Raw genomic sequence first — 16,350 nt, 5'->3', positions numbered from 1 at the left:
AAAAATAACAATAAAAAAGATTGATGTTAGTATTTGTGTGGCCTCCCATAAAAATCACAGCTCAATTATTTTTATGGTATATTATTCCTTTTCATACAGGATTTGGTAACTTTTTTTTTTTTTTTTTTTTTTTTTTTTTTTTGGCTTTAAAAAAAAAAGCAGCTTATGTTGAGTTGGAGGTCAGAGATGGCAGACTTCCAAACTTGAATTTTTTAACTTAAAAATTGGCTCCACACAACTTTCTGTAAATGGTTATTGCATACGACTTATGATATTTTATGTACTGTGAGCTCTTCTGCTTTGCCTTTATGCCAAAAGCAAAAATGGTGAAAAACAAAATTCATACTAAACTTTCTCACAAGATGCATTCAAAAGCAATGTAAAATGTTGACCCTGTAAAAGTCCAAAGCGATTATCAGTCTCTAAACCTCAAACTGTTTAGTAAAAGAAACTACACGACACATGAGACTGTGTTATGTAGTGAAGGTAACCATTAACTCACTTAAGTTAAGGAGGCATGTGATTTTGCTGTCCTGAAGTATGCTAACATCTTGCAGATACAAGCCAAGAGCTTTAGTTAATTTTGACATAAAATATCAGAATGGGCGATGTCAGGGGCATGGTCGTTGGTGTCAGACAGGCAGGTTTGCGTATTTCAGAAACTGCTGATCCCCTTTCACTCATCAATAATTTACACATAATGGGGCAAAAAGCAAAAAAAAAAAGAGTGCGCCCATTGGGAGTTCTGTAGGCAGAAACACCTTGTTGATGAGAGCGGTCAGAGGAGAATGACCAGACTAGTTACAAATGATAGGAATGCTACGGTAACATAAATAAGCACTCTTTACAATGGAGGTGTACTGTATCTGAGAGATTAATAATTCCGCTCTCTCTCTCTTTCTCATGAAAATGTCTCATGAGCATCAAAGGAACACATTATTCAATATATCTGGAGTAACATACCATTCCTTGTTAATTTGTTTTTTTAATGTGTGAACTGTGTTTCTTTGATACTGTGTTCCTCCACAGATTTGTTCAGTGATTCTTGTGTTGTACTGGGGGTGTTTTATCAGTGTGTATTATCAAGATATATGCTTGTATCTTTCATAATGCTAAATGTCATCGTATTAAACTGCAGAATTGTGCCACAGATTTCAAGAGGAATGAGGTCAAAAGCTATTTGCATGTGGTATTTTCAGCTGTGTAGACATGCCATTTCCCTGAAGCTGCTCAAAGTAAACTGCTTCAATGCCTTTACTATAACGTACCTTCCTGATACAGTACAAATCATTCCACTTTATGTATTCATTTCTTTTTACTACTAGAGCAGCCAAATGTCGTAGATCATCTATTATACTTATAACACTTCTAACACAATAATATATTTACCAGCAACTTTTTCAGGAACACTATACTAATACTGGTGACTAGGACCCTAAGACTCTCAGAACAGCCTCACTTCTTTCTGGCACAGATTCTGGTCCATGTTGATGTGACTGCATCACATTACTGCAAATCTCCCATATTACCATATCCCAAAGGTGCTCTACTGGGTTCAGATCTGGTGACTGGGGAGGCCACTGAAATACACATCTCAGATTTTTGCATGGACCAGTTTCAGACAACTTGTGATTTGTGACATGGCACATTATCATGGTGGACGTAGCCATAATAAAATTGGTCAATTCTGGCTATAATCTGTCAAGAAAACATTCCCCACACTGTTATACTACCACCACCCTGATCTCTTAATGCCAGATTTTGGCCATACACATGTCACAAGAGAAATCAAGATTCATCAGCCCAGTAGGGCTGCACGATTATGGCCAAAATGATAATCTCGATTATTTATCACAATTATTCATTGATTTTAGGGACAACATATTTTTATTGCACTTTCACATTTAAATAAGCAGACCGCTGCTTTCACCTCCATGTTGTGCTACATTCCTGCTAATGTACAAATCTTTGCATCAAATTAGACTGATCCTTAAAGTGCATCATCTCATAGAAGAAAATATAAATAAAATTGTGCCCAAAATATAGGATAATTAAAAATAAAAATGCCATCAACCAAATGAAAACAATTCAGGCCTATGCAGAAAAAGCAATAACAGTGTTTACAGGAGGAGAGACACAAGACAATTTCTTTTAGGAGCACTTGTGCACCTAACTACAAAAATTAGGAGGACAGTTGAAGTTGAGGGTTTATTTATGTATTTATTTTTGAGATGGTAACATTAATGTGCCACAATATAACACACAAGTAGCATGAGAAAACTTGAGCTGGTCAATTATGACAGAATTTAGGAACATAGTGTGAGCCATGACACATTAATTTACCTTCTGATAAACTAAATTTAATATTTTCAGTTCATTTTACACACTGTATGCAAAAAAACCACTGTTACCCTGTCCACCTTGTAAAGAAATACAATAAACCTCAATGTTCAGTCTTTGAAGTCTGTTCCTTTTAAATATATTTAAAGCTACACTATTCGACATTTCCCACTGTCATGGTTCTGGGCTGGAGTCAGTTCTCGAACCACTCTGTATATTGTGTATATATCTGAATAATCTCATACAGGATGTGATCGGGTGAGTTCATTTACCTGTCAGATGCAAAGCGCTTTAGTTTAATGGTGTAAAAAGGGACGCACCGATCAGGATTTTTTCGACCAAAACAGATCCAGATACCAATCTTTTTTAATTTAAGCTTTAATCAGGAGGTCATAAACAGTTAAATGTAGGCTCTCTGCTCATGGTCACTGTTAATTGAGTTAAAATAATAGCGATAAGATATAACTTTATTAATCCCCCGTAGGGGAATTTAGCAATGAGAAATACTGTTGGTTAATTGATAAATAAACAAGCATAAAATATTTATTTTTAAATATCTTAGACAATAAAGAGTTCTAATTAAAAGTAGATTAACACAAACATGATCCATATTAGGAAAAATCCTTCTAAGCCTTCTAAGGAAATAGCGAACTAAGCTTAATGTCAAATTGATATTAAATGCAACCCATAGTAATTAAACATTATTTCATTTATATGATTTAGTTATAACTAAGCACATTTTGTCTTTGCATTTTATTAGTTTTCTGTTTGTTTATCAGTTGTTCCTTTTAGATGGGTTCCCCCAGTAGTGTTGTCATGTCTGCTGATATTGTTTTGGGGGTTTACATCAAAACATGGAAACTGGAGCTGACTCTTCTAGTGATATCTGGCAACCCTGAGTTTAAATGAAGTGAATACGCTATGTATTTGAGTTACGGAAGAGCGTGAAGGAGAGCAGCAGTGTACTCCTTCGGAACAGTTGCTAATCTTGATTATGATTGGTGAGGAATTATTTAATAAAGAAGTTTGAATTAAACCCACCTTGTAGTGTTGGCATTATTATTAATTTACTCCGCCCGACGCCGCTGTGTCTACACGAGCAGGTGAAAGTTCAGGTCATTTTGCGGGATCAATAAAAAAAAATGGCGGTTGTGAGCTTGGGCAGTTGAGAGAAGCAGATGATGTTCGGTTTTATTCTTGTCATCATAATGGCTTCTCTGCAGTATTTCCACACTTGTTCGGTTGACTGAGGAGATGAAAAGCGGTGTGAAAGTAACTGTTGTGCGGTGTAGATGCATTTTGGACTTCCTGTAGTTTTTATTCCGATTGTATTATACAACTCCGAACAGGTCACTCGCACCGGTTCGAATAAATATTTATTCACAGTCGCACAAAACACTTTTCAGTCGAGTAAAATGGTCGCACTGTAGAGCCCTGAGTTTATCTGCAAAGTTTTTTCCTGTTCGTCGTGATGACGTCTAATGTCCCCGACAACCTCTGTAGGGCCATTTAGCATCATGTTAATGTCATGCTTTTCCCTCGCAGCGAAACTGGCAGCTAGAGCGCTAAAATGGTAACACCGTTTCCGGGTTTTGGCGTTACAAAATGACGTCACCCCTGCGCCGCGCTATGTGATTGGCTGTAAGTGTAGAAAGCGCTTGATTTGATCAACAGCGGAGTTTTCTATTAGCGGTGGACGGACTTTAGACGTTAATATCGCAGTCGATCATGTTCATTTAATCGTGGGCAGTCAAAATCGTAATCGCGATCAATATCCGATTAATTGTGCAGCCCTACAGACCAGTTTTCCAAACTTCAACTGTCCAGAGCCTGTACCCACTCTAACCATCTGCCTCCGCTTTCTGTTCTTGGCTGAATGGAGTGTAACTTGATGTGGTGCTCTGCTGTTGTAACCCATCCACATTAAGATTTGACATTTGCATACTTTCCTGCTCACCCCAGTTGTAAAGAGACTTCATTTCATCTTGAACCAGTCTGGCCATTCTCCTTTGAATCTCCTCTCTCTCATCTACAAGGTGCTTCTACCTACAGAATGTATGCTCACCGGATGGTTTTTTGTTCTTCCACATCATTCTGTGTAAACTCTAGAGACTGTTGTGTCAAAATCCCAGTAGAGCAACAGTTTGTTTAAAAACTCAAACCAGTCCTTCTGGCAACACCACTACTGCCATAGTCGGAGATAACGAGGTCACATTTTTCCACATTCTGCTGTTTGTTAAGAACATTAACTGAAGCTCAGAACCTATCAGCATGCTTTTATGCATGGCGCTGCTGCCAGATGATTTCAAAAAATGAGATTTCCCTTATTTAGAAGTTCTATTTAGTTTAAAAATCTTCAAGAGAACTTTAAAAAAAGAGGTTTGTAGAATTTACATTTAACAAAAGTATCATGTGCATTTGAACTACTGTACAATGTTTCAGAACTGCCAGTATAATGTAGTACTGAATATAAATAATACATCTTAAATGTACTATATTAATGTAGACTTCAAAATGATGGACTGCAGTGTGTGTGTGTGTGTGTGTGTGTGTGTGTGGCTATACAATAACTAATCTTTTTTATAATAATTTTCCCTGCATCAGTAAGTATTACACACATACAACTATACATATCAATATGAAGCATGAGAAAGAGGAGTATTTCGTTGTTGTGTTCTCGCTTGGTGTTCTCTCTCACTGCCTCATCAGCATTTATTCTGGAATTTTTGCCCGTTTCCTCATTCATCATAATGCAGCGATGAGAGGAACTTGTCGACATCTAGGTCATGTGGGAAGGAATCGAGAAGCTTCTTCTGCTTCTACAAGATAAAAGGAATGACAGACATTTTCTGAACAATGTTCCTTCATAACCGATTATTCTGATATCATACACAAAAGGACAGGAAATGTCTTTTCATCGCTGGACCACGGGTCACGTTCTTCTGCAATGAACAATTAACTCCACTTACCTTAGCTTTCTTCTTACTGCCTGATGAACTTGTGAGGTGCGGTTCTTTCTTCCCTTTAGGGCTTGGTTCAATGTGCTTGCGCTTCTTTCCTTTGGAAGCGCTCGATTTGGCCACCCCAGCCTCCTCCTGGCGCAAGCTGTCTTTTAAAGGCGCTCCTGTTCTGGCTGCACGAGACAGGATCATAAGTGTATGGGCAGCCATGTTGATGCTGTTCTCGCTCCCTGCCTCGCTGGCTGGGCTGCAGGTAGGAAGGTCAGGTGTAGCAGGAGGAGCCAGGTGTTTAGGTGTGGCCTCTACTTCACGCCCATGCCTTGGGGGTGTTCTCAAACCATCCACCACGTCCTCCTGGAGACGACCTGGTACAGGTGTTTTTGGAAGCGGTAGGTCTGAGGAGCCTCTCTTCCTGGGTGGCGTGGAGATGGGACTCTGGCTCTGGATGTCCTGTAGCATCTCCACTGCTTGCTTGGTAAGTGGGCTTGTTTTGCATGTTGGTTTCCCCGAACCGCCCTGAGACACAGGTGTAGGAGATCTTACTGTAGACAATATTGGGGCAGCTGCTTGACGCAGCTCTTGCCAACCACCTTCTACTTCGTTCTCCTTGTTTGCAGTGACATTGGGTGAGTCCTGTGTGACATTGCTCTTAGAGAGCACCTCGGGTGTTTTCACAGGTCTCTGTTCATGTGTTTCCTCTTTGTCTTTTGTGGTGCAGGTAGACTTGGGCCTGAGGCTCTGAGAGGAAGACTTCAAACTGTGCCCAGGGTTCGATAGTGCTGCTGAATCACCTCCCGTATTTGATGTGGGCTGTATTCTCTTTTTGGAATCCAATCTAACAGATGGATTTTGCTGTACAGCACTGTTTAAGAGTGTGATGGAATTAACAGTTCGCTCAATCCCTGTTTCTGTCCGTGTGTGTGTTGTAGCCTCTTTTTGCTGCTGAAGTGTAGAAGTCTTTTCAGATTCCTTTGTTCCTGTACTCTGACTAGGCTCTGATAATCTTATGGTCTCGACCCTTCTCTTGGCATCAGTCTTGCCTAAAATGCAAGGGTGGGTTTGCTTTGTCCTTATGGACTCCTTCACAGCAGGAGAAGCAGCAGCCGCATTTGTACTTGTCTGGCTGGTTTTCTCATCAAAGCAAAGTATTCTTCGGGTACTAGGGCTTGCTCCAGTAGAGCTGTTGAGCTGCTGTGAGCCCTGAGAGCTGTTTGAGATTTGGTTGGACCCACTAACAGGTATTACAGTTTTGCCTGGAAAATAGAAATACCTTCTTTAGATTACAAAAATAATGAGAGAAACAGGTACATAAAGAATTACTATCAGTCTTCTGTTAAGCTTCTTCCTTACTGAAACCTTACCCAATTCCACATTGTCCTGAGGCACTGATTTAGGTTTTGGCACAACCTTTGCTGATTGGTTCACCAAATTCGGACCAGGCAAAGCCAACATCTGGAAAGCAAATTCAATTATACTTTAATTAAACCACCATTTTCCAAAACAGTAAACTCAAAGTTAAATTTCCACCAAAAACTGATGTCTATCAGCATAACATACCTGACTGGGTACCACACTGAATTGTCCTGTACTGTTCTGTCCTAAGACAGACAGTGGGACTGCCATATTCTGTATCATGGGCTGAACTGGTGAGGAAATTATGATGGCTGATGCTAGAAGTATAAGAATGATTTCAATGAACAATAAAGAAAAAAAAGAACATTGATCAAAACACCAAAATCCTGGAAATGCTGAATGTGAAGATTTAATTAAAGACAGCTACGCTTTACAAATTCAAAATGAACTCAATCCGATTACACAAAGTAGCACTTTAGTTTATCGCTAGCTAACGCAGCAGTCTATAGGTCTCTGACTTACCAGGTGAGAAGGGTCGAGCTACATTTGGTGCAATGGAAACCACAGCCCGAGATCGAGGTGGTGTTGCCACAACATGTGCCGTAGAACATACTGCTCCTTCTCCTGCACCACCAGGAAGTAGCATCATACTGGAATGCTGGTCAACTCCTGAACTTGCATCCGTCACAACAAAATAGCTGCTCGGTCCTCCGAATGTTGGGTTAGTGGGTAACAGCTGGATGAAACCAGTCTCCGGTGCCATGGGCCGTGCCTGTGCAGGTTGCAAATTGTTCTGCACACTTATGCCTGGGTCTCCAGCAGAATCGGCCCCCTGCAAGCTGTTCACTGCCTGTGCTGTCTCCTCTGGGGTGATGGAGGAGCCAGGGGTAGAGGGCAGTACCTTAGTCAGAGATTTGGCTGGGGGGGACAGGAAGATTGTGGGAATACTGTCACCACTGATGCTGGAGACAGCTTGGTTTAGAGCAGAGTCGCTGCCCTGCTGCTCCTGCTCATCACTGATAATGATCTTAAGAGCTACTATCTTATTAGGGTCAGACTCAATGGTTTGAGACTGTGAAGGATTGATAACTGTGGAGGAGGAGGAGGTGGCAATAGACCCAGATACAACCGAAACTAATGGCTCAAAGGAAATAGGTCCTGGACTACTGGTCTTGCTCGTATTGGAGCTTGACTCCTCCTGCTGCATTACTGTGTTGAGTAAATTAGCATCACAAATACTGTGTGATGCTTGCTTAGATGTGGAAGTATCATTTGCTCTGTGGATCGAAAGCTCACTCTGTCCTGAAGCTTCAGGAGCTCTTGCAAGTAGTTGTGTTCTTCCTGCATTCTCAACTCCAAATTTATTCCCTGATGTGTCTGCTCCCGCTTTGGGAGTGTTTTCTGTTTGCTTCATGGAAACTGGAGCTTGTTTACTACTTGTTGAAGTTTGAGAGAACTCCTGAAACTCTCGTTGTGGCCTCCCTTCAGTACTGCAGTTCAAAGACATTTCAGACGTTGGAGCATCCACCTCCATGCTTGCTCCCTCTTCAGATAGAGAGGAGCTTGATACATTTGGATCAGATGATGATTTAGACTGTTGTTCAACTTTGTTGTTCAGCTGCCCTTTCAAGTTAGAGCTCGTGCCTCTGGCCTGCTTTTTGCTGACCAAGACTCTTCTGCCTTTTTTGTTTTGAGTAGTTCTTTTTGGAGTTGCTGTTTTTTTAGTAACTGCACATGACTGAGAGGGTGCTGGAACTGGCTTTAGTGTGCTGAGAGGAATGGCTGTCTTCCTTTTACTTTTTGCCTCTTTTACATTCCTACTCCTTAGTATTCTTGTAGTGGTTTCTCCACCTGATGTGGAATCTTCCTGTCCGGTCCCTTTGTGTGTGTGTGTGTGTGTGAGAGAGAGAGTGAGTGTGAGAGAGAGAGAGAGAGAGAGAGAGAGAGAGAAAAGATATTATCTTTTGTCTAGTGCTAAGTGATTTTGTGGTCTATATGACAGAGTTTCAGTGGTATGAGTACCACATAAAATACTACATAGTATTCCACAGAAATATTAACTGACAATGTAAAAGCATGGTCAGTTATACTTCTGAAGCTTACATAATGTTTACCTGTATCTGTAACATCGTCCATATGAACAGGCTCATCACTCTCCTGAGCACTGTTACTTCTATCAGCATTCTCACTACCTTCAGCCGTTTTATTTTTTCCTGAAAAGAATTAAATGGTTGATACATTAACGAGCAGTGTGTACAAGACAGGGATGCACAATACATTGATTATTACATTTCAACTGCAATATGTACACGAGTACTCAAAACAAAAGGTTTTTGTAACCATCCACACAAACGCTCTGTGGGTTCATTCAAAAATGACGCATTATAAATATAACGTAAATGTATATAAAAATGTGTTATTATATTTCTACACATATGCTGGCTGCATATTCAAACAAACGGTGAAGAAATTGTTGGCTTTTTTGACATATTTGCACAAGCAAACTTTTGATCATCTTTGAAACAGTGTCTATTAATAATGTTGATATACTTAAACAACACTATAAGGAAAATTGGCTTTTTCAATCATTTATTCAACAGAAATATCAATAGACGTGCTATTCTTCTGTGGAAAAAGTAAGTACACCCTTGGCCTCAGAAGTTAGTATTGTCCCCTTTAGCAGAAATAACTTCTTGTAGATGTTGTTGCATAATTGTCCACCAGTCTCGGACATCGGCCTGCTGGTATTTATGATCACTCTTCCATGCAATATTCTTTCAGCTGCAAGATGTTTGAGGATTTTCTTGCATGTACTGCCCATTTCACATCCCCCACAACATTTCAGTGGAATTCAAATCCAGGCTTTGACTGGGCCATTCCAAACCGTCCATTTCTTCTTTTTGAGCCATTCCTTGGTGGATTTGCTAGTGTGCTTAGGATCATTATCCTGTTGAAATGTCCACTTTCAGTTCAACTTCACCTTTTGGACAGATGGCCTCACATTATCTTCAAGCACTCTTTGATATGATGCAGAATTCATAGTTAAATCAATGAATGTAAGCTGTCCAGTCCTTAAGCCACCCCAAACCGTAACATTTCCACCACTGTGCTTCACAGTAGGTATCAGGTGTTTCTCCTGAAAAGTTGTCTTTGGTCTGCGCCAAACATCTGTGCTGTTACTATGGCCAAACAACTCTATATTTGATTCATCTGTCCAGAGCACATTATTCCAAAAGCCCTTGTATATGCTCATTGGCAAACTGTAGTCTTGCAAATGCTTTTTCCTGGCACACCTCCCATACAGATCAAATTTGTGCAATCTCTTTCTGATTGTAGAATCATGCACTTTGACACCAACAGTTGCAAGACTTACTAGCAGATCCTGTGATGAAGTTTTCAGGTTCTTGGAGACTTCTTTTTTCATCAGAAGGTCCGCAATTGGGCTGAATTTGCTGGGACGACAAGTCCTGGACTAACTGGCACTCGTGTGAGATGTGTGCCACTTGTACATGATTTTCCTTACAGTGGAATGATGCATTTCAAATTTGGAGATTTTTTCAATCCCTTGCCAGACTCCTAGGCATCCACAACTTTTTGTGAAGGTCTTACAAAACTCTTTAGATCTTGACATGATGACAACACACTATACACACAATAACAAAGCGAACACCAGACACTAGATATGAGAGGGGTATAAATAAGAGATTCCACCTGCACTCCCTAAGCAGGCTCTAGTCACTGGCACCCAATCTTCAACACCTGATTCTAATTTTATGGATTTGAAGGTGTGGTAGATCAGTCACATGGAAAAAGTAAGTACACCCCTACATTTGTTTTTTGTTCATTTAAATTGTGAAAAGACTACAAAATGTCAGTGGATAGAGTATATAACATTTATTAACAGGCACTGTTTCAAAGAGGACCAAATGTTTGCTTGTCCAAAATTGTCAAGAAAACCAACAATTTCCATGGGGTGTGTGTATACATATATACATACATATACACACACACAAAATGCCCTCTACTAATATTGGCACCCTTGGTACATATGAGCAAAGAAGGCTGTGAAAAATTGTCTTTATTGTTTAACCTTTGGATCTCTTGTTAAAAAAATTCACAAAAATACTCTGCTCTCATGTTTATCAAACAATTGCAAACAACAGGTTTATAAAAAAATATTTGCTTTTACCAAGGGTGCCAATATTAGTGGAGAGCACTGTAAATGTGTGTGTTTGTGTATGCATATAATCATCATGTCAGGCTCATACAGGTTAAGAGCTTTAGTTTAGTTCACATCAAGTATCAGAATGGGGAAAAAGTGTGATCTCTGCAACTTTATCTGTCGCGTGGATGTTGGTACCACATGGTCAGATCATGGCAGACTCACCAAATCTGGGCAGTTGAAGATTTAAACAAACAAATAAATAAATCACCTGGTCTTTTTCCTGTGTTCAACTGTTCAGTTTCAGTGAGTTTGTGCCCATGATAGTCTCAGATTCAAGGAGTGGAACCTGATGTGGTCATCTGCTATTGTAGTTCATGCACCCCAATGCAAGTGTTGTGCATTCTGAGATGCTTTTTTGCTCATCACGGTTGTAAAGAGTGCTTCTTTGAGTTACTGTAAACTTCCTGTTAGCTCAGGCCAGTCTGGTGATTCTCCTCTGATCTCTCTCATCAACAAGGTGTTTCAGCCCACAGAACTGTCGCTCATTCAGTGTTTGTCTTGCACCATTCTGTATAAACTCTAGAGAAAATCCCAGGAGATCAGCAATTTCTGAAAATACTCAACCCAGCCCATCTATCACCAACAACCATGCAACGGTTAAATTCAGAGATCACACGTTTTCTCCATTCTGATGTTTGTTGTGACCAACTGAAGCTCTTGACCTGTATCTGCATGATTTATTTTTTTTTTTTTGCATTGCACTGCTGCCACATGATTGGCTGGTTAGATAAATGCATAAATTTGCAGGAGTACCTAATAAAGAGGCATATACGGAATGTCTGCTTAAATCAGCATGATAAATCTTACCATAATCAAAAAGGTCAAAGAGAGCCTGAAAGGCAGGATCTGACTCTGTCTGTTCAAGGATATCCTGGATGGCATCATCAGTCATATGAATTTCTCCCTAAACATAACCCAGAAAACATTAGCCCCAAATTCTACTTATACAGTGTTTTCATGAACAAATGAGAGGTTTATTTCTCACTGTTTGAAGACAAAAACAACTACATTCACATGATATGAATACAAAAACCACACACCAAGTGAGTAAATTGTGCTCTCTTATCAAATCCCAGTCTGCACTACATTCCCTTCAAAGCCTCTAGTACGGCTCACCTCACCATCCCTCAAGATACAACAGAAACATGCATCTCGTCACTTCTCTGTGCTGCGATGGAACGAACTTCCCGTGGCTGTCTTCAAATTGAAACTGAAGTCCTACTTCTTCACCAAGTAATTAAATAAGCACTAATTTAAAATTCCTTGTCCTAGCTGTATTATTAGATCCTGATCTATTTATACTAGCATGATGTTATTGCTGGAGACCGTGAAGCACTTCTGTAAGTCAGTCTGGATAAGGGCATCTGCTAAATGCTGTAAAAGTCAGTTTAAATAAGTAAAGGACTGATTTAGTCGTTCACCTGTAAGCCCAGTATTTCATCTATGGACTGTTCTTGCTCCACTGTACTGCACGCTGCCTTAGATGTCTGCGGGCTGTTATCGCTGTCAATATACATTAACATCAGTGACGTGATGTGACAGTAAAATATCCAGAACCAGAACATATCAACTATAACCGTGACAATGTTTCATGTCTGTAAAGTTCATTACCTGGCCAGGATTTTGTTGATATTTTCTGCAAGTTTTTCTTGTAAAGATCGGTCATTCAGAATCTTTTCTCGGGCATTCTCAATCACCATTTGCTGCAAAGAAAATAAGTATACCACTAAAAATAAAAAGTCTCACACTGTGATCTGTACGGTTTTGTCTGCAATACTTCCTAATATTAGAAAGTAAACCTTTAAAGGAATAACGTGCGCAGGGAGGAAAGAGTTTTGTCTGGGCTTACAGATAAATTCTCCGTCACAGCCTCCTGGCTCTGCGATTCCACAGTGAGCATGCTGGTCACTGTAACGCCTCTGCTAATCCCAAACTGACCTCCTCTTCGCCTCGGAGAGTCGCTGAAATAACACAGAAGAGTCCTTCATGTTAAGACAGATACTTTATTTCCTAGGTGATCAAGATAATCGATAATGGCTTCAATATTTTTAATGGATAAATGAGAGTAAATGACATCCACGGCTATTGTCTTACCATTTCCTGCGAGCTGGAGATAATGGTCCTGGGGTAAATCTATGGTCAGGCACTATTATTTGCAAAGGTGCTTCTGCTGTACAGAAAGAATAAAATATACACACCAACATTACAGAACCATAACCCTTTCTTTTTCTCTCTTTATTATTATTAATTAACTGGTCTAATATTTAGGTCTCACCTGGCTGAGAGAAGCTGATTGTTGAAGGTCTGGTCTGCTGGGAGGTGTAGCACACAGGCGTGGAGTGTCCCAGGATGCCCTGGGGAGCTGGGACAGGTCTGGGGACACAGTTCCCTGGAGTGGACACTGATAGGCACCCGGTGGCAGGAGACTGAGGTGAGGACAGGGCTCTCTGGTGCCGCATATTCTGAATGCTGTTCTGGGTGCGGACTGTTCACAACACAAGAACCATTGAACTAAAAATTTAAATATTTCCATAAAAATAGCAGTGTAACATTACCGCTTAGCAACAGAACATGTTTCCTATCCCCGTTGCTATTCACAGCCGCACATTTGAGTGAAACTCCGCGTTCAGTTAAAAGAAAAATCCAACCTGCACAACGTGTATATTACACCACAACATGGTGTCGATGGTGTTCAGTGGTGTCGACATGTTGGTCTATTTCCCACATTACCCACAATGCTGTTCAACTTCCAGCTTATAATGGAGGCAGTGGGATTTAGCCTCTACCTAAAGAGAGGCTAACGTTAGTCTGTCCAGCTCTCTCGCCTCCTCATCTGTACTATCTGCTTACACAGATAAGGTTCCAATCCTTTAACCTTCATGTTAATACTGCTATCAACACCACTGTGCTTGTCATCTCCGAGATCGCGAACTACCTTTACCAAGTCTAACTTTAGTCCAGAGTCGGCAGTCTTCACTTTGAACACACACTTTTGAAAAAAAGAAGGTCATGCTTTTTGGTTTTTAGGGCCAAAGGCGAAACCTGACCTGTTATCTCTCATGTTTGAGATCAACGTCTCCTTGTGCCATGAGAGCAGCAGGCAACCCTAACTACTTACAGATATAGCAAAAATGCAGCACCAACCACCAAATCAGCAGAATTACTAAGCACATTACAAATATTTCAATATAAACATAATTGAATGTGTTTCCGGTTGGACATTTAGTTCAAAGATTCAACGAACATTTGTGTTTCATATTTGTAAAAATTAGGTTTATTTATAGATGCATGTGCTTATTTGGGGTTCAATGCAAGAGGATTTTAAAATTTGTGACTTGTTTTTAGTCTGCCTCAACAAACTAGCATATATAAGATGTGTATGTTTGCTATTTAATAATGCTAGACAGTGTGTCCACTGGGGACACAATATTATGTTGATTGATCAGACTTCTTTTAAAACAATAAATAAATAACCATGCATGATAACAGTATCAAAACATACTTCATACTGATTGATAAATTTATCTGGTTTGTATTTACAAACAAATAATATTCTGGGGAAAATCGTCAGTATTAGGTGACTTGTACTCTAGTGCAGTGGTTCTCAAACGGGGGTCCATGAAGCATCGCCACAGAGTCCGCAAATTTATTTATTTTTATTTGCTACAGTGGCGTAAATCATAACCCACATTATCAAAGTTATTATATTTAGGGGTTCAAGCACCAACTCATACCTAAGGTGTTCAGGATTAGAAAGCTCTATGGCTCCAAAAAATGTGTTAAAAATGTTAAATAATGTTCATGAAATACACCTATACTGAGGGGGTTCATGAAATACATCCATACTGAGGGGGTTCATGGAATACACCTATACTGAGGGGGTTCATGAAATTTATTTTGCAGTTAAAGGGGTACTGGACTACAAAAACCATTTGAAAACCCTTGCTCTGGTGTACTCTGTTTTTCACATACAGAAAACAAGCCATCTGGCTATAATCATTTAATTGCGTAGACAGAGGTTCAACTTACGCCGCTGGATTTGTTGAACAGTAGGAGAGTTTTGCATAGATCTGTGAACATAAAGCATAAATTAAACAAGGAAGACTGTTCTGCTGAAGAACTTACCCCAAATTCCAGTTCATAGACGATTTCTATATGGAAGAGTTTTTTTGTGATTGTTGCGACCAAAAAGCAGTTTTTTGTTCTCTTTTTTTTTGTTGCAGAAAACTACTTGAATTGGCATTTGCTGGTTTTTGGTAAACGAGATGTGAATCACAGAGGGCTTTGGCTGAACGCACGTCCTGATGACGTCACATCATGCGTATTAGCCCAAATCTGCCGAGAATTTGAAAAAAAAATTGCAAGCTCCTCCGAATCTTTCAGAGGTTGCTCGATTTTGGGTTCACTTCCGCGATGAAATACGCCTGTTAATAATAAACACACAAAAGCCATCAACTCACTTGATTTGGTTGAGAGTGAAGTCCAGCTTTTTCCACAACGAGGTCATTACAACTGGTATTTGATTCTCTTGACATGTTTCTGTAAAAGAAATGCACGTCAGCTAAGGACACAACAAGCGATAAAATCCACGAGACGTCATATCTTATGTCTGCTACCTTTCGCTTTTACAGCAACGTATTCGTTGAGAATTGTGTTCAGGTTTTTTCCAAAAAGAGACTGAAAGAACAAGATCGATCATATTAGACACTCATTCCTTTGATCGTTCTATAGCTGCAAAATATAGGATTATTACTATGAACAAATGAATCAAATTATTTTTTTTCCATTAAAGCATCAACATATGATAGTTAAGAGATAAGAAGATGCCTTACAAACACACAGGCAGGAATAACTCCATCCTCAGAGCTGTGTTCAGCATACTCCCTCAGGTTAGGACTCTCCAGGATAAATGCTCGACTTGTAGCACTCAGTCCTTCCTGCTGCAGGTATCCTACACAAAACAACAACATCTGTGTCCTCACAAGCAAAAGAACTGAAAATAAACACTCTCTGGCTGTCCAGCAAGGCGGGGAGGAGGGTTGAAAGGTTTCTATCATTTGAGCAGCTCCTGTGTTTGTTTGCTAGTCCTCCTGCTGTAACGTTAACAATGTAGTGTAGACATATCTGAACTTACCTAGCACAAGTCTCGCTACATCCGACGGCAGCAGCATGTTCAGGCGTTATTTTATCCTCAGAGTGGACTTAAACTTGATATGTATGTTTTCCAAATGCCATTACATACAAAACAACATTACACTGATAAGATTAACGCTGTCGGTTTGGGTCAAATATTCCATGAAGCGAAAAGGCGCGGAGAAGCTTGAGTTACCCGGATGTGCTTCATGACATGACAGAGAGCTGGGAATTGTAGTTTTCCGGTGTTGCCCAAGAGTGTCTAGAAGTTTCAGTTAATCACTGGATTAAAGTTGGTTTGATGTTGGACGTTCGATATTCGCGGATATGAGGAAATTA

At 40.0% G+C, this 16,350-nt stretch overlaps 1 protein-coding gene across 2 annotated transcripts; it reads right to left on the bottom strand.

Moving 5' to 3' along the window:
* Nucleotides 1-4,969: 4,969 nt before the first annotated feature.
* npat (nuclear protein, ataxia-telangiectasia locus) lies at nucleotides 4,970-16,350 on the bottom strand. 2 transcript variants are annotated; one of them, XM_053647409.1, is made up of 18 exons: nucleotides 16,208-16,340; nucleotides 16,013-16,085; nucleotides 15,711-15,829; nucleotides 15,495-15,555; nucleotides 15,339-15,417; nucleotides 14,908-14,948; nucleotides 13,154-13,363; nucleotides 12,973-13,048; nucleotides 12,728-12,839; nucleotides 12,490-12,581; nucleotides 12,300-12,381; nucleotides 11,686-11,782; nucleotides 8,768-8,866; nucleotides 7,176-8,531; nucleotides 6,858-6,970; nucleotides 6,662-6,752; nucleotides 5,310-6,553; nucleotides 4,970-5,159 (listed from the first exon to the last, which is right to left on the bottom strand). In XM_053647409.1, the coding sequence occupies exons 2-18, from the start codon at nucleotides 16,047-16,049 to the stop codon at nucleotides 5,079-5,081; spliced, it is 3,990 nt and encodes a 1,329-aa protein (XP_053503384.1). In that variant the 5' UTR covers nucleotides 16,050-16,085; nucleotides 16,208-16,340; the 3' UTR covers nucleotides 4,970-5,078. The 2 variants fall into 2 exon arrangements, with proteins under 2 accessions (XP_053503384.1, XP_053503385.1); XM_053647410.1 differs by having other exon boundaries at nucleotides 12,973-13,045; nucleotides 16,013-16,350.

Source organism: Ictalurus furcatus, chromosome 17 (genome assembly GCF_023375685.1).
Source record: "Ictalurus furcatus strain D&B chromosome 17, Billie_1.0, whole genome shotgun sequence".
Taxonomy (NCBI): domain Eukaryota; kingdom Metazoa; phylum Chordata; class Actinopteri; order Siluriformes; family Ictaluridae; genus Ictalurus; species Ictalurus furcatus.
This window is presented reverse-complemented; position numbering and strand designations above follow the sequence as displayed.